This window comes from Pteronotus mesoamericanus, unplaced genomic scaffold (assembly GCF_021234165.1).
Source record: "Pteronotus mesoamericanus isolate MK-2021 breed Mesoamerican mustached bat unplaced genomic scaffold, CSHL_Meso_final contig_221, whole genome shotgun sequence".
Taxonomy (NCBI): domain Eukaryota; kingdom Metazoa; phylum Chordata; class Mammalia; order Chiroptera; family Mormoopidae; genus Pteronotus; species Pteronotus mesoamericanus.
This window is the reverse complement of record NW_026555092.1, coordinates 8,750,525-8,769,046: the sequence shown is the minus strand read 5'-3', so window position 1 is coordinate 8,769,046 and position 18,522 is coordinate 8,750,525. Positions and strand designations below refer to the sequence as shown.

General features: G+C 49.2%; 1 protein-coding gene across 1 annotated transcript; it reads right to left on the bottom strand.

Moving 5' to 3' along the window:
- Positions 1–1,112: 1,112 nt before the first annotated feature.
- On the bottom strand, positions 1,113–18,236 carry LOC129069456 (ornithine decarboxylase-like). The gene is made up of 3 exons (XM_054572200.1): positions 18,153–18,236; positions 2,275–2,472; positions 1,113–1,403 (listed from the first exon to the last, which is right to left on the bottom strand). Exons 1-3 carry the CDS (start codon positions 18,234–18,236, stop codon positions 1,113–1,115), a joined length of 573 nt encoding a protein of 190 aa, XP_054428175.1.
- Positions 18,237–18,522: the final 286 nt, after the last annotated feature.

Sequence of the window (18,522 nt, the reverse complement as noted above, 5' to 3'; positions counted from 1 at the left end):
CATGCAACGCACGCTCCCGGAGGACGCCCCGACCATGGGGTCGGGGGTGGTCTCTGAGCAGGAGGGGCCCCGGGTCAGGGCCAGCCTGAGGCAGGGCTCTGGGCATGAGCATGTGCATTTCCTGACTTAATCTCCTCAACAGCCCTGCCAGGAAGGCACTAACATCATTTTCACACCATTGATGGAGAAACTGGGGCTCTCATCACACCCAGTTTGTAGTGGAGCCTGGATTCATTCCAGGCCGGACCCCAAAGCCAGTGTTCTCGCCATTAGAACGGGGCCTAGAGTTCACGTAAACCTTTCTGGAACAACACAGAGGTCATTAACTGGGTATAAGGAAGGATGAAAAAAATCCCAAGGTACCGGCCAAGGCAGGTTGCTTGACACTCCAGGATACAGCCTTCACAGGGCACGTGTAGTAATGACACTAGTTTCTCAGCTCTACCCCACCCCAGGGGCAGGGCGTTGGGAGTGGGGAGGGTGGGGTCGACTGCCCTAAAGAGCCAGCCTATGCTTCAGACTGACTTTGGGAGAAAAGGCCATTTTGAACCCGAAAAGTTGTCTCATTATTTCAGAAGCACCCAAACCTCTGCTCCCCACATGTTACTCTTCCCAACCCCCACCTCCACCCCCAAGCTTTCCCACATGGGTGCACCCAAGTGCCTGGAGCAACTCCATTCCGCCAGGTCCCAGCTGAATGTGCTGTCTCCAGCAGGCAACTGTGGAACGGCTGTACCAGTAAAGGGTGTTCTAGAGCCCTCTCCATAACCTCGGGGGGTGAACCCTGTGTGGGGCTTACAGAAGGCCCTTGGGCAGAGGCTGTGAGGGAGTCTGAGGCTGGTAGGGAAGGGACGTCTGATAAGGGAACCGGGAAACAGCCACAAATGGTCAGAGTAGAGTCGGGGCTTGGCCAAGGGCTCGGGCCATAGCTCTGCCCGCTGCTGTGCACAGAGGCACCTAAACTTCAGAGCTGTCAGAGCCGCCCGGGTGGGCTGCCTTGGACTCATCTGGGTAGTGGGTGTAATAGGGTCAACCCCATAGGCCGTGTTAATGTCAGTCGGACCTTTCCTGGGGCCCGAGAGGGGAGTACGGTATTTCCTGGATCTGGGAACTCAGAGCTCAGCCACCAGATCCCTGTGCCAGTCAGATCCTGGTGAGAGCATCTTTGTCATTCCACCCAGACACCTGAACTCGGGTCCCATGGCATAGGAGATGGAGGTGGACAGGAAGCTGTTGAAGATGGAGCTCATGACCCAACTATAGGTGCCCATGGAGGGGAAGATGAGCCAGGTCCCCACGTCCAGCTCGGGCAGCTGCACCTCCTTCTCGAAGAGCTTGTCAAAGGCATCACACGTGGGGCCATAGGGGATGCAGGGGAAGAGGGGCGGCTTTGAGCCGAGCTCCTGTGGGGACACATGGATGGGGAATCAGAGACGGGAGAGCTCTTCCCCCCAATCCATCCTCCAAGCCCATGCCCTAGGCCAGCAGAGCATCCCCAGGCATAAGTGGGAAGACACCAGCAAGGAAACTGGCAGCCAGCCATACCAACCAATTATTGAGCAGTTCCTACATGGTAGGCACTATTCTTGACCCCGCCTTCATGGAGCTTATTCATGTCATTCAAGTGACACAGTCTAACCTTGCCAATTTATATGGGCAGACACAGATGTGGCCTCAGCTTCCCTTCTATAAAATCAAAAGTTTTTAGTCAATAATCACTCAAAATACTGGGCCTCAAACTCAGCTGCACATGGGAATCACACTGAGGAGTTTTAACAAAGGACAGATGTCACGTCCTGACCCATGAGAAGTTCTGATTTCAATCATCTGGGGGTTGGCTCAGGTCTTTGAAAACTTCCCAGGTGAATCCACTGTGAAACAGTGTTGGAGAATCTCTGTTTCCTAGGTCTCCTGCATCTCCAACATTCAAGGATTCTGCTAACACACCCCCACACAGTGCACACAGAGAGCTCGCATGGGAGCCCAGACAGACAGCCTGCACACACACCCACACGGAGCCATGTACCTGCCCACACACCCACCTGTGCAGGTGTAATCAGCATGCTCACACATAAAGCCACACCCACAAAAGAGGTGACATGCAAATATAAACAGGCACGCCTGTGCACATCCTTACGCAAGCACGTGGTATGTCAGTCTGCAAAGCCATCTCTAACCGAAGACCCTGTGCCTCTACCTCACAAAGGGACCCCCGTCTCGCAGGGAAGGGGGCTGAACTGAGTGCTCTCATGGTCTGAGAGGTGCCAAAGCCACACAAGAGCCCACCACGATTGGCATCCTGGGGGCAATCTCCCTGAGGCAGATTCGGAAGATGCCATAGGGGCCCTCGTTGAGCTGGTACAACAGTTTCTGGTGGCCTCCTTTCACCAGCACGGTGCTGATGGTGACCTGCTTCCTCAGGCACAGCCCAGGGGACCGGGACCTGTGGCGTCCTCGGCTGCCAGGAAATCTCTGTGTTAGAACAGCGCTCGGCCCAGGTCTCAGGGCCAGGGGAAGCACTCCTGAAGGTTGTTCCTCCAAACCTCGGCCAACGCCGCCCACTCAGCCCGGCCTCCCAGGCCCTGGGTGGCCCACACAACAGGCCCGAGGGTGAAGTCAGACCTCGGTTATAAGAGGACATCAGCCGCAATCAGAGCAGAGGGACACTGGGAACGCTGTCACCCACCCATCTCACCTCAACGATATAAAAACTGTGGGGCCCAGAGATCTTCGGATGTTTCAGCAAAGCAGGAGTGGAGCTGGGGTAGAACCTGACCCCGGGCTGCAGCCCCGCTGCCCAGAGCAGGAGCTCCTCTCTCCCGCGGCTGGCCCCTGCCTCCACTGCACATTTAAATGTGTCCGTGGGGGTTTCTGTTTGGAGAAGTGAGCCTTCTGCGTCATCACTTGGTGTTCGGTAATAGTAATAGTCTCCCTTCTCTCCACCTTCCCTCCCCACAGGCGTTGCTGAGGTCTTCCTCTCTCGGCCTGCCCAGGATCAAGCCACCCGCTAGGGCAACTCCGCCTCTGGCATGTCACTGCTAATCCCTGCAGGCCTACATTCGCCCTCCTCTGGTTTCTGGAAGGAAGTTCAACAGGCCTCTGCTGCTACCCTGACTTTCCTCCACTAGCCCTGTCTGTCATCTTCCTGCTTGAGGCCTCCAACCCCATGCCCTCCCAGCAGGGGCCAGCGCCCCACCTGAACACAGCCTCAGGCTCCGGGGACTCAAAAGTCTAGGAAGTGACAACAGGAAGGGCCTGGATTGGAAGGGGGGACTTGGGAAATCTGGAGCAAATCTCTCCACTTTCAGGGGCCTCATAAATTCCATCCGTAGAATGATGGAAAGGGGAAGAATGAGAAAAGGAAGGCCTTCTGGGCTCTGATCCCAAACAAAATGGTAAAGTCCGTGACTTTTACAGAGACCCACGCCGACACCTGTCCCACACTGGTCCACATAGGACTGACTTCTTTAGCTCTGTCTTCTAGGTGTATAAGATTTGGGGTAGATGGCCTCTTGTCCTAGAGCCTCCATTTCATCATCTGCCACATGGGGATAGTGTCCACAATACCTCACAGGTGGCTGTGAGGACAAAATAAGATGAAACAAGATAATGCCTGTGAAGAACTGCGAAGTGCCAGCATGTAATAGCAATCGTACTAATGATAGCAACAATAACAGCCAATAGTACCAAGCCCCAAAGAAGTGTTACGCACTATGCTAAATACCTTACGTGGGTAATTCAGTTTCTCTTCACAGCAGCAATCAGGTAGGCTCTACCCAGGGCCAGGTACATAGCCTGCGGGGCTCAGGACAAAATGATTCTGCGTTAGGCAGTCCACGAGGAACTGCAGCCTCAGCACCAGGATGAGCTCAGTCTCTGGATTAACGGTGGATAAGTGGCTGCTGCTGAGTCATCTGCCCAACGTGTTGTGGTGCCGCTGGCCCAGCGTAGGAACTGCTACCAACGTGCCCTGCCCTGAGAAGCTGTGGGGTCACATGCCTGACGCCAACTCCTTGACTCCAGGCAAATCCATGTAGCTAGAGCTGACCCAGCCCAGATCAGCACAAAGCAGGGGCCCAAACTGGACTCCCCACTTCAGACCTACATTCCAGAGTAAGTCGCCTGCCCACAATGACAGACGCACAGGGCAGCTTGGACTCTTGCCGCTGTGTGACCACCAGAGCCTTGTCTGAACCAGAAGGCACCTGGACTCCTTACCATCCTCCCCTCCCACCCTGGAAAGCTGACAGGTCCTCCAGAAAGTTGGTGGTGGGCCCACCTGCTCTTCGCCCACCCCTGCACATGGCAGATCCTGAGCCGGTTCCGGTTCTGCTGTCCTGGAGCAGGGACTGGCCTTTCCTCATGTGGAGGTTTAAATATTTCTATGGGTTTAAATATTTCATTGAAAGCCCCTCCAAATGGGAAGGTCACCTGTACCCCATTAGTAGTCCATGGGGCTGGGTTGCACCCTCCCCTCTTCCGATGCCCCTCCCCCTCCTTGTGCTCTCCTCTCATCAGCTCCCTCTCTCTGCAGGCTGTAAGGCTTCACTCTGTTACTTGCTGACCCCTCCTAACTGCCTCCACCAAACTGGGAAGCCCCTCTTCCTTCAGGCTGCCCCCCCCCCGTGGGCCTCCAGGTGTCCTGACATTGCCTGGGGAGGGGACACCAGAAAGCTGCAGGCTGAGTCTCTGGGCCTACCAGCCCCAGCCCAGGGTGGGGGGGCCCTAAAAATCTCAGGGACAGAGCCCAGGCCCTTAGCCCTTCTACCCCTGGGGCAGCTTAAGGAAGAACATCCTGTGTCCCTTGCATTCAAAAAGGAATTTGGGGGTATGAGTTAACCTAAGAGGGGTGTCAGTTAGGGTGGTGGTGAATATAATGTCATTACTGAATGCTTACTCACGACCAAGTGCTGAGCTAGGTATCAAAACACTCACAAAAACTCTAGGTTGCACATACCTTACAGGCAATGAAACCAAGGCACAGAGAGGTGGGGTAATAATAGAAACTACTGAACAGGATCACGGAGAATGAATGAGATAATTACTGTAAAACCTATATCTAATACCTTCATGTCACTGGTTAAGAACTCTTTAGTCCATGATAATAATGGCATTGACATTATAAGGGAATTAGACTTTTAAACTTTCATCTTAAACTGGGGATTTTTAAACATGTTGTCTTAAAAACTAAAATACAGACTCTATCATAAATATTTGTTATATGTTGTGGATGCCCAGCTCTCCGAACACCCCTCCGCTAAGTCCCTCCCCGCTACCACATGGAAGCAATAAATCAGCCTTCCCAGACGGCTTCGTGTCCAGCGTGTGTGAGACTGTGACCTGGGCTCAGAGTCATTTGAAGGCATGAGCACCAGCTGATATTATAAAAGTGACTGTAGCAGCCAAGTGGTAAAATAGTAGTTAATAACATTCTTACATGTTCTCCTCTCTAATGAACTTCTCATTGGAAGGAAGGCTTTTGGGATTCAATGTTTGCTGCCATAGAATGACATGAAAGACAAGAATTGGGGGTGGAGTGACTTCCAACTATTCTGTAGAATTTAGAGACATAAAAGGGTAAGCTCAAAGTCATATCATATTGGCACAAGATATGGCCAGAGGATCAGAAACATTCTGAAACTCAACTATGACTGAACTATGAACTATGTCGTCTCTTGCAACTGAAGAGCCAAAGGAGCCAAAATCTAAAATCAGACTTTAAGAATACAATTTGCCACACCTTACTTTGCATACACATGTGTGTGTGTGTGCGCGCACACACACACACACACACACACAGCATCAGATGGTCAACAAGCACATGAAAATAAACTCAACAGCATCAGAGAAGTGCAAAATAAAACCCCAGTGAGACACTACTCATCCTCACTAGCGTGGGTAAAAGTAAAGAGGTGGGCAGCGCCAAGTGTTCTGGCAGATGTAGAGCAGCTGAAACTCTAATCCCTTCTGCCAGGAGAATAACTGGTAAGGCCACATGGAAACTTCTTTGGCAGTTATTTCCTAAAGCTGAACATACTCCTAACCTATGATTCAGCAATTCCATTTAAGAGTCTATAAGGTCTATCTGGAGGAAGTCCAGCCATTGTTAATATAACGAGAATGGTTTGCGTGACATCAATGTAACCTGGCAGCCAAGGAGAGTGGGCTAGAATGCACAAGCATGAACAATGACGACTTCACTTTACTAGTCTGTGGGGACAACAGATGCCATTGAGTGAGCATGTGTACCTTGCTGCTGTCGCACTCAAAATGACTAAGCGAGCAGAGCAACGAATCTCCATCAAATTTTGCATTAAGCTTGAACAGTCCTCCATAGAAACTATTCAGATGACTCAGAAAGCTTTTGGGGACAATGCAATGAATGCGGCACAAATAAAAGTGTGGCACAAATGCTTCAAAGATGGTTGAGAAGCTGTTGAAAGTGATCCATGTTCTGGAAGGCCTGCAACAAGCAGAACACCTGAGAATGTGGAACATGTGTGGGTTGCAATCAACAGAGATCGGCGACTGACAGTGCGAGAACGAGAAGCCGATCTGGGGATTCCAAAAACTACTGTGTCTGAGATTTTTGACGAGGGATCTTGGCACGAAACGTGTCATGGCAAAATTGGTCCTGCGGCTTCTGCTACCAGAGCGGAGGAACATTGTGCTGCAGTTGGGAGAACTGTGTGAGGTCCCAAGGTGCCTACTTTGAAGGAAACTGAGGTTTCATTGTCCTATGTACAATGTTTCTTGTATCTTGTATCCTCGTCAATAAATCTATTTTTCATTGTACATGGCTGGATACATTCTGGACAGGCCTTGTACACCCAAGAGAAGTTAGAAATACCCAACAGAAATATGTCCACCAAAGTCATGTACAGAGATGTTCACAGAAAGTTTATTTACAACATCTCCAAAGTAGACACGATCCAAAAGTCCATCAACCATGGAACTAATAAATAAATTCAATGCTGGCTGGTGTGGCTCAGAGAATTTAGCTCCAGCCTGTGAACCAGCCTGTGAACCAAAAGACTGCCAGTTGCATTCCTGGTCAGGGCACATGCCTGGGTTGCGGGCCAGGTCTTCAGTTGGGGGCGTGTCAGAGGCCACAGTTCCATGTATCTGTCATGCACCAATGTTCCTCTCCCTCCTTTTCCCTCTCTAAAAATAAATAAATAAACTCTTTTAAAAATAAATAAATTCATGTCTATATCATAAAAGACTGTATAGCAATGAAAAAGAACAAACTAAGGCTAAATGTAAAAACATGAGTGAATCTCAAATACCTAATGTTAAAAAGTCAGATCCCAAATAATGTTATATACATATGTTAAGACTCCACTTACATGAAATTCAAAAAACAAAGTAACCTAGGCTGACAGTAGTCAGAAGAGTCAAGAGCTCGAGTAGGGGATTATTGCCTGAGATGGGGTATGAGGGAGCCTTCTGGGTGCTGGAAAAGTTTTCTATCTCGTATATTGTTCTGAGTGGTGGTAATACTAAAATTTTATGTATATATAAAATTATTCACCTTTTCACATATGTATTCATATGTGTATATAATATATATTCTGTGTGTATATATACAGCATATAAATTCACTCAGCTGTACACTTATAGAAATTATATAGCCATAACAGGCCTCCGATCTCATGTGGAACTTGAAGGACTGACTTTGAAAGAGAGCATCCTAAGGACTGTAATAAGGAACTATGGGAAGTTTTAGAAGTTTCAGAGCATCTGAAATCCTCAGAATCTTTTGTCAGCATAACTAACCCTTTATTCCTGGGCTGATGAGGCTGTTCCCAACAGTCTAAAGATCCCTGTTATAGAGTTGTGCAGGGGTGTGAGCTGTAGCCACCGTCTTCACAAACCACCTCACCATCCCCCATGGCCTCGAGTTCTTTAACAGAACTTCCCAGGGCACTCCAGTTACCAAGTCCAACTGTAGAAGGGGAACGGATATGGCAAGAGAGTCTAAAATAAAGGTTTTAACACCTTCACATGAACAAAACCTGTAAAATCTGCATGGGAATGGACGCTGAGGGTGTTAGACTCGGAAGGGAGGAACATCATTTAAAATCAGACCAATTTATCCATATTCTTACCCATATTCTGCCATCTGGGAGCTATCTCAAACATCTGGGAGAGGCTCTAAATGTTTGCTCTGTTGATTAGCTGAACCTGAACTCAGTGGTGGCAGGGGTAAATGAGGTCAAATGCCATAAATTCCCTGGTTTCATACAGAGGGAGGAATGCAGAGGTTTAGGATACATTCAAACAGCTATCTGTGAGGTTCAGAAGAACACAGCTCCTCCAAAGACTAAGGAATGCATTGAGAATCACATCAGGAAAGCAATCACCAGCATCCTTGAAAGCCCTCTGTTAGCCAGAGATAAAGAAGGAAAACTCTGATACGGAAATGGACTCTCTGGTTTCAACAGGAAAGATGAGATGAGGTCCTGGAGCATCATGGAAGCCAAGTAACAGCACTTGACCCAGAGGTGATACAGTTACCACAATGGACAGCAGGGCCCTCTTGCAATCGGAATGGTCAGATCTGCAGGGATGGATGGTGTGGGCAATGGACCGCGGGGTCTCTAGAGCAAAAGCAGGCGTTCAGTCTCCTGAGATCCTATCTGATCTTTTTAACACAACAGAAATCTCTAGGTATACCCACTGGCTTCTAAAGTAATAAGCAAAAGACTAGAACAATATTTTGCATCGTCTTAACAAAGCAAGAACTGATTATTAATTTAACCAAAACTGTGATAACATATTGCGAGAAAAGAGGAGAAATAGATATATAAGAACTAAAGTTCATACTTTATGTTTAAAGCAATACAGTAAGTCATGAAATAGTATCACAAACTTGTTATCTGGAAATAGTGAAGTAAATACCACAAAGACCATGACAGAATTTAAAGTGATCCACTTTTGTAGATGTTTGGAAATCTTCATAATAAAGAGTTTTAAATCAATAGCTAAGATAAAGGTTAAAAAGACATTTTCAAACAAAAGGTGTAGTAGTTCATCACCAGCAGACCCCACAATAAAGCACAAAATCAGGGTGTTTTTCAGGCAGAAAAAAAAAATGATCCCAGATGAAAAGTCAAGATGAAAAAACAATGAAGAGAAATGAAAGTGGTAAATGTGTGGGCAAATCTAAATGAATATTGACTTTTAAAAAATAATATTATCTAGTGGAATTTGAGATGTATTTTTTTTAATTCATAACAACAAAATAGCATGCAATTTGAGAGAGAGGGTAGTTTAAGCAGCTTAAAGTATTTAAAAATCTTGTATAATAAGAAAGAGGGTAAATTAACTATTCACTGTTACACTTTGATGCACCAAGGATGTAATATAATCTCCAGAGTGACTCCCCCAACAAAATAAGACTGTAAAACTTCCAAAGTAATGGAGGGGGGGGGGATGATTGGAATAATAAAAGGTAATCAATCCAAAAGAAGGGGGGAAAAGCAGTGAGAAAGGAATACAGAGCAGGCAAGACATGTATTAAACATGTCTTAAACCCTATGTAAGATGGTAGGTTTAAACCACAATGTATCAGACATTACCATAAATGTTGGTGGACTAAAGTTCCAATGAAAAGACAAAGATTGCCAGATTGGAATAAAAATAATAACAAACCCAACTAAATGTTGTAACTAAAATGCAGTTATAGAAAACCTGGTCAGGTGTGCAATCATTAAGTGTCTTTATTGTTCAAGACACTGTTGGGGGTAGTTATGGTACCTGAAGCTGAGATCTTCTTAACTAATAGAGTCAACTAACATAACCAGAAGTCATCTAAAAATAATATAAAATAAAAATATGAAAATGTGTATACCAAGCAAACACTAACCAGAAGGAAACCAATATGACTACCAAAGTAGACTTGAAAGCAATAATTGTTCCTAGGGGTAAAGAGAGACATTTCAATTTGTCAGGAAGCTATATCAGTTCTAAATTTGTATACACTTAAAACACAGTTTCAAAACCCAGAAAGCAAACATTGACAGAATTACAAAAAGTAGATGAATCCACAATTTCAGTGGGAGATTTTTAAACACACTTCTCTCTCAAGGAGATACAGTAAATTTTCAGTAAACTATAGCTGTTGCTACTGAGGATAATAATATCAGAGTTAAAAAGACCTTAAAGATAAGGAGAATCTGGGGTCCTTAAAACTGTTCAAGATCAGAGCTTTGGCCATCCAACAAAATGCGTGAATCCTTGCTCCAGAAGAACATATATATAAATGGTAGATCAAGGTTAAGAACCACTCACTGAGCTAGGTTCTCCAATTTATCAATGAAACCTGAATGAGATGTAGACAAAATGGCATAGGGAAGAACTTCTATTTGGTTAATCTGCTCATCAGACATGAGGGAGACAACTGCCATCTTCCATGTACAGGACATCGAACAGTTAACAGCTCCTCCCCAGGGTTGCAGGAGCTCTTGGCCTCTAGCGTAGCTGGTTGAAGAACCAAAGGCCTCAGAACACAACGGGGTAAGTGAAACACTGACCCTTCCAACAAGTTGCTGAGAAGAGAGAGGTGGACTGCTGGGGCAGCGAGAAAAGTCTTGGAAAGCAGAGGGCATTTAAGCCAGACCTTGAGGGACAGGTCAGCGCAGTTCTTCAGAGGCGAGAGAACAAATATGGAGAGGTCGAGGCCACGTGCTGAGGGAGGGCAGTGGCAGGGTGGAAAGACCCTGAATTTTCAATGACATTCTTGAACCAACCCTGGTTGTTAAGTGTCTTTATTGTTCAAGTCACTGTTGGGGGTGGTTATGTTACCTGCAGCTGAAATCTTCTTAACTAATAGAGTCAACTAACAGAACCAGAGGTCATCTAACAATAATACGGAAGGTGATTAATCAAGACAGAATGGCACAAAAGTGTACTTCATAAATATGGAGGAAACCGAAGAAGCAGCTTGCCTCTGAGTAGAGAGAGTGGGCGATGGTTCTCAATCTTGACTGCACTTGCAACCACCCCCGGCGCCATTACACACCCTAATGCCCAGGCGCCGCTCCAACCCAATTATGTCAGCACCTACGGGGCAGTGTTTTTTAAAATCTCCCAAAGTGAGCAGACAAGTTTAAGAACCATCACCCCGTGGAATGAGGAGTGTGGAGCAGTTACCCCCTGATTTCATTATGTCTTCCAGCACAATTTCTTTTTAGTTGTATATCTGTATTATTTCCGATTACATTTTTGACAAGGAAAAAACAACATAAATTAAAAGTAAAAATGAACACACTGCAAAAAGAAAAACCCCTTTCCCCACAGCAGCCCCTCAGACATCTACAGACAGGGCTCACAGCTCCCCAGCCAGCCGTCCCCTAGGTCAAACACCCCCAGTACCCACTGCCCCAGCCTCCTCCTTCTCACCTGGGAGGACATGAAACATGCCCAAGGTCATAAAGAAAGTAGGTGTCACAGTCCAGAGACACCCTCCTTTGACACACAGCAGAACAGGGACATCCTCAGGGTGAGGCCTGTATCCCTGTAAACACTATGATCCCAGTTACATAACACACCCTTTCAAGGAGGCTGGGGACAAAGTCATCCCAGAGAGGACATCCCGCACCCACTTCTGCCTAGACGTCCCATTGGAACAGAGTCTGCCCCCCTCGACTCCACCCAAGCAGGACGTGTGTCCTGGCTTTTCTGGGGCCTGTTCCTGCTGACTTCAATGTCAGCAAACACGACATAATACAACTTTGTACCGGGGCCTGGTGTGCAGGGTCAGGGGGAGAGAAATGAATGGAATTGGCTAAAGCAGACCCAGGTCAGAGATGTACACATTTGCCCTGGCCAGGTAGTTCAGCGGATTAAAGCGCCATCCTGATACACCAAGGTTGCAGGTTTGATCCCTGGTCAGGGCACATACAGAAATCAACCAATGAGTGCATAAATAAGTGGAACAACAAATCAATCTCTCTCTCTCTCTCTCTCTCTCAAATCAATAAATTAAAAAAATTTTAAAACAATATACATACTCATTGGGCAGTGCGGGGCAGGGGATTATTGTCTCTATTTTATGGATGACCATATTGAAGTTCAAAAAGTTGATGACTTGCCCATGTGGAATGTGGAAGTGAGGTTCCTGGACTCTGTGGCCAGATTGCAAAGGTTTGTGCCAGTTCTGCTGCCATCTGGGCAAGTACTTGACTTTTCTGTGCGTCTGTCAAGTGGGGATAATGGCAGACGTTACTCCTTAAGGTTGTTGTGAGGACTGAATGAGCCAGTACACATAAAAGACCGAGGACAGGGCCTGGCTTCACCGCCGTCTCCCTGTAACTCCCTCCTGCTGAGGAAGGTCTACGGGTGCCTCTGACATAGGTGTTCAGAGATAACACGAGCTGTCCCAGACACCAGGGAGCAGAAGCAGCCCTCGTTTACAATCTGGAAAGAACAGAGAAAATGCCTGCCCACCACCTCCCCTGCCTGTACACAGCAAGATAAAATCACTATGCAACTCAGACAGAAGACAGAAGATAAACCCCAGTTCGCTCTTCTGAAACAGTGTGGACTGACACGGGTTGAAACGGTTTTTCCGAGACTCCTCTGGTACAAAGTCCACCCAGGGCAGCCTCCAGGTAAGGACCGCTTGGCCAGACAGAGCTCATGTCACGCAAAGGGGATCAGGAAGGAGGAAGACTGGCTGCTGGCAATGTTTTTATGACCTAGCCATCAGTCAAGACCAGGAAAAGTTAGTGATTCTTAGCCTGTGACAATGATGGCCCACCCATGGTGACAACCAAATGACACAGCTATGAATGGCAAAGCCAGCACTTAACTCAGGGTTGTCTGGCACCAGAACTTACCCTCTGGGGAGGCAGAGAGCAGGGACGGCCTGGACTTCGGTGTTGGACCCTGGCCTGGGTCCCTCCACCCCTTTCAGTCGTGTGGCCTTGGCCCCCGTGCTCCTGCTTGCTCATCTCCAGGAAGGAGGGAAAAGTAACAGCCTTGAGGGTAGTCTTTGAATTTAAAACTATAGCATCTCTTTTTCTTCCACAATAAAATAGCTCTCCACTATTTTGGCTAATGCAAATAGTACACGCTCACTGTGATCAATTTAAACAATACAGAAAATTAAAAGAAGGTGAGTAAAAAACACCCAAAAGCCCTTCCCCAAGGAAAACCTTTTATGTTTTGGGATCAGCCTTACATGTATCTTTTTATGAATCTAACAAGTGCAGGTACTTAATATTTTGTCACTAGAACTGTATATACTCTGAATTATAATTATACATGTATAAAATGTATTGCCTTTTTAAAATAAATACAAGATCATATTTAAAATAGACATTTCTCTGTGTCTTGCTAGTCTCACAATGCAGCATGAAAATTCCACCAAATCAACAGGTCTAGCTCTGACTTACTGTTTTTAATGCTTCCATAATATTCTATGATAAGGAGACGTTAGTTTAACTACTAACTCTGTCTCTCCAGATGGGCATGCATGTTGTTCCTAGTTTTGTTATCATGAACAGTGCTGCCAACAACAATTTTTTTGTAGTAAAACCCTTCAGTGCTTGGGTTTTCATTTCTGTGACACAGATTCTAGGAGCGGGGTTGCTAGATCCAAGAGTGTGTGCAGTTTTAATTTTAATAAATATTGCCAAATTGTATCCTTCCCCAAGGGTTCTTACTTTATATGTTTTTGTGGATGTCATGGATGAGCAGTCAGCTCTCAATGGCAAAAATTGGTCCAAACCTGCCAGGCCTTCCTCTGCCTGCTAAGTCTCTAGTGAATTGGGTCCAATCAGAGAAAAACAGCTCAAGCTGGTCCAAACCAAATCAAAATGGGATAAGGCAGTTCAAGCTTACAAACCCTTTCCACCTTTCCAACTTTTTTCTAAGAAAGCCACCACTTGAACAAGCAGCGCACGTTCCCACGGCCTGAGCGCCGGTCAGCCGACCTCACGTGGCCGCTGTCCCCCACACGCTGCAGCACCAGAGGTCTAGATGCTCAAAGACATGGCAGTGCTTTGATCAGCCTGAGTTCTGTGGGTTGTAAGAAAACCACCTTCACACTAACAGACTCAGAGGGGATTTCTTGGCAGGAAAGTGAGGCATCTCAGGGAACCCAGGAAGAGCAACTAAGAATCGGAACGCCGTGGGGAACTAAGGCGGCCACTTCTCTCATTTGTCTCTTCATTCTGGCTTCATTTTGAAGTGGAAATCAAGGCTCAGGTGGGAATATGGCTTGTTTAGAGCCAGCAGCCCATGAGGAGCGGTGCCGCATCAGGGACAGGGGGCTCCCCGTGTGGGGGCCTGTGGGTTGGAAGCTGATGTGGGCTGCCGGGCTCTGGCTGTGGCGAGTGCTCTGACCATCCAGGAAGCCCGCAGGCTGTCAGTGGCTCAACTGCAGGCCCACAGTGACTTCGGTTTCCTCCTGAGGCCCCTGGAGCCCTGAGAGGTTTTGTGGAATCTGAAGCTTTATAGCTTGGGGGACTTCTTTAAGATTTAAGGAGGGAAATACAAAATTGCTGTGAGAGCCATCCTCAAAAGGGGCTTAATAGGGTAAAAGGCCTGGAGGTTTAGGTTTCATTCACTTCATCATCTGACTGCCTCTGCTCTTTAAGCAGCGGGAAGCACAGCCCTTGGAGAAGGTCCTGGCATTCTCCGCACGCTGCTCCCCGCTTGAGGCCATCTGTGGCTTTAGGGCGGGATCCTCAGGCTCCAGGGTGAGTACCCGGGAGCTGAGGTTTGGGGAAGGCTAGAGGAATGTGAGGCAGTCACTGCAGAAAGCCAGAAAGTAGACTGCCACCGACTGTGTGACCAGAGCTTGAGAGAGAAGTCACAGTCACTGAGGGAGGGGCCATTCCTGAAGAGGAGGAGCAGACGCCAGACAGCCCCGGTCTGAGAAGTCAGCTTGAGCCTTACAGGCTCCCTTCCTGTTCTGGAATACTTGAAACCTCTCCACACCTCAGGGCCTGTGCAGTGGCTCTCCCCTCTGTCTTGGGTGCTTTCTCCAGCCCTTCCCATGGATGGCTTCTCATCTTTCAGGTCCCCAGACACCAAGGGCCCACTTTAACCCTCCCCAGAGGGGCCAAGTCCACAAATAGCTCTCAGTGCTTAGGGCTGCCATTCTTGATTGGCTGCAGATGAAGCCTACCTGGTCATCAGCACATCTGCAGGGCGGTTTCTCTTTTTCCATCCAGGTGTTCGAAGCCCTGACTGCACAACTGCTGCCCTACTCCCGGGCCACAGGAAAGCCCCCAGCCCGGCCCTTTCCGGGAAGGAGCAGAAGCCTGTCATGGAGGGGGCAGGAGGACAAACTCCCCTGGAACCAGCTAAGGGCCCGAACCCTGAGAGGACTGCCTGGGCCAGCTGCACAGCTTCCGGGCTTCTCCTCTCTTCTCATAGAAGAGAGGCTCCCCCTGACTCCCATTAGACAGTGTTTCTCAACTGAGAGCAGTTTTGCCCCCAGGGGACACCAGGCGATGTTTGGAAATATCCTGGGCTACTGCAACTGGGGGCGGCTACTGGTGTCTTGCGGAGCGTGGCCATGGATGCTGCTGAACACCTTACAGCGTACAGTTCAGTCCCCACAACCAAGAATTCTCCAGCCCAAAATATCAACGGTGAAGATCCAGGCTCTTTCGCTTGTCACTCCAAGCCCCTACCACCTCCTTCTCCCCAACCTGAAGCCTCCAGGTTGGTCTGTGTAGTGTCACCTGCACAAGCCACTGTCCTTCAGCCTCCACATTCCTCCCTCATCCGTACTCCCCCCAACCCAACTCTATGCCTCTGCCAATGGCACCACCTCCAAGAAGTCTTCCCTGATCTTCCCCACAGATTCTCCAGCTCTGTGGACAGGCACCGATGTCACTTAATATTATATGTCATGTCACTGATGTCATGTACAGGTGAGGACCTCAGATGGTGTGATCAAGAAGAAACTTTGAGAGTCACGGAGTCTAGAGTTTGAAGGGCAGCCTCCTGGCCCGGGTAGCCTGCAAATGGATTCAGTGTGGTCTTCATGGAGATTTTCTTTTTAACCTTGAACCAGTCACCAGCCTGAAAACATCAGAAAACATGAAATCAAAGGCCATGTTCCCTGCTTCTCTAAACACCCCAAGAGCCGCTGCAAGGGCCCACATTCCTCCATGGCAACAATCAGCGGAAACAGAGGCGGCCGCCAGAGTGGACCCGGCATGGACTCCCCAGGTCACTGCGGGTCCGGCTGCCCCCCACCCCCGCCACTATCCTCACTCACTGTCTGGCCCCTGGAGGCACGGGAGTTTGAGACCTCCAAGCCAGTCCATACCCCCGACACACCCTTCATTTTATACAGGGAAACTGAGGCCCAAGAGAGAAGCTTGTCCAAGGTCACACAGCCAGTTAGTGGTGGCACACACCTAAGGATCTGGGGCCCTGCTTCCCACGGGGCCTCCTGTGAGCACCACACTGGTCTTCCGAGAATGTTGCACAATCTCAGAGTTTGAAGGGGCCCTAAGGACTTGGTGTGGGGATGTAACAGAAATGCAATTTCAGCTTCCTGCCACAATGAAAGCCAAACTCCTGAGACAGGTACAGGTGCAAAAGGAAAGAGATTTATTCATGTGCTGCAACCTAGGAGAACGCTGGACTCCCCTCTCAAAGGTCAGCCCTTCCACCTTGCTCTCAAACCCCTATAGTGATAGGGAGGAGAGAGATTTTTTCCTAACCAATTATCTTGCTAGCTTTTGGCCCTGTCCATTCATCTTTCTAGCTTTCGGCAGGCTCAGTGAAAGGATCTCCCTATGGCATCTTGGCCAGTGGGGGAGACTCCCCAGCTTTTCCTGGCTGTCTATGGCAACAGGGACAGCCAAGGTGCCATTCGCATCTCTCAGCATCACTCTTGCATTGGCAGAAGCTAAGAAGGGCAGCCTCTGAGCTCCTCCCAAAACCAGCGTCCTGGGGTCTGACAGTTTGATTCTGGGTGTGCTGGCAGCAAGCTCCATGTCTGATGCACTGCTAATAAGAAGGTACTCAGCTAGGTGTCAGGCACTGTCTTGCAGATATCAGCGCCCTTGATCCTCTCAGCCAGCCTCTCAGAGGTTGCCGTGATGCCCGTTTACTAAAGGAGGAAACTGAGGTTCAAAGAGGTTAAGCCAGTAGCCCAAGGCTGCGCAGCTAGTAGTGGTGAGGCCAGGATTTGCACATGGGTCTGGATCAAGGCGGTGTGCACCGAGCAGCAACGCCCCTCCAGGAGGCGCAGCCTGGGACAGGAAGCAGATGTAGCCAGGTCTAAGCCTCCACAGCAGCCCACCGCAGCATGCGGGTTCAGGCTCATTTTGAGGAAGCCCTTCCCAGCCCGTGAGAGAAATATTAACCACAGCCCATGAGCCGCCGTGGGAGGAAGGCGCCAGGGCCTGGGGGTATGGCTTGAGTTGTAGGGTGGGGGCGGGGGCCTGGAAGGACAGAACAGAGACCCCCGACCTTCCACCACTGAGATGGGACGACCTCTGGCCCCAGGGGGCAGGGAGACCATGACTCATCCAGAGTCAAGGCTCCACACCCAGGAGGTACATACCAGCCTCCAAAGTGGAACCCCGGGGCCTCTTCCCCCTTGGGTTGCCCCACAAGAGGCTGGGCCAGGCAACGCGCCTGTTCACTAGCACAAAGCCTCAGGCTTTCCTGGTGGTGACAAGGCAGTGGTTCGCCCACACTGTAAACGAGGAGGACTCCGTCCTCCCTCCCATTGGAAGCCCAAAGGGTGATTCCCTCTTGTGAGCCCAGTCCGCACGGTGAGGAAGAGCTGGAGCTGGGCCCCCGGTATCCTGGCAGCGTCCCAGCAGCGTCCCAGCCCCCGTTTCTCCCAAGATTCCTGGCTCCCAAAGCACTTTCCCTTCTGGGGTTCCATTTGCATCAAGTTGACTTGGAGCTGCTATTTTGTCCCATTTTACAGAGGCAGAAACTGAGCTTCAAAGAGAATGTGAGTTATGTTCTCTTGCAACAAGGACCCCTAATTCCACTCTGCCTGCCCCACCCAGGAGGCTGCTACAGGGTCCCCTCCCCCCCACTGGACAGAGCAGGAGACTGAGCAGTGGCCACTAGTTGGAGGGGGCTCAGTAGATCAGGGCCACTCTCTCACACCCTCACACGCACACACGGTCTCCCTGGGCCCGCCCCCCACTCACCACATGGTAGATAGCCAGGGCGGTGGTGGCGATGCGGACGTTGAAGCAGCAGCAAGTCTGGCGGATGGCCATACTGGGGGCCATGGTGCTGCTGTCCCCTCCTCCGAGACACTGAGGGGGAATAGACTCAGCTCCTGGAGCAGGACAGAAAAGGGCAAGCCAACTGCTGGCCTCCCTGCTTCTTTCTCAGACAGGCAGAGGTAAGGTCGTCTCACGCAGGGCAGGGCAGCTGGGAAGAGGCAAGGCCTGCCTGGGAGCACCACAGCTGGCCTCTGCCACTTCCAGAGGCGCTTCCCGGGGAGCGCTGACCCATGCACGGGGCACCATCAGCACCTACCTCCCGTGTGCCAGGGCTGGGGTTTACGCAGTT

What these genes read in the sequence shown, in the direction of transcription:
- LOC129069456 (XM_054572200.1), bottom strand. Translation starts at nt 18,236, where the DNA reads ATGGCCCCCAGTATGGCCATCCGCCAGACTTGCTGCTGCTTCAACGTC. An exon ending in CCCTGGCTATCTACCATGTG is followed by an intron (nt 2,473 to 18,152) that starts GTGAGTGGGGGG and finishes GTTCTAACACAG; the next exon opens with AGATTTCCTGGCAGCCGAGG. An exon ending in CAATCGTGGTGGGCTCTTGT is followed by an intron (nt 1,404 to 2,274) that starts GTGGCTTTGGCA and finishes GTGTCCCCACAG; the next exon opens with GAGCTCGGCTCAAAGCCGCC.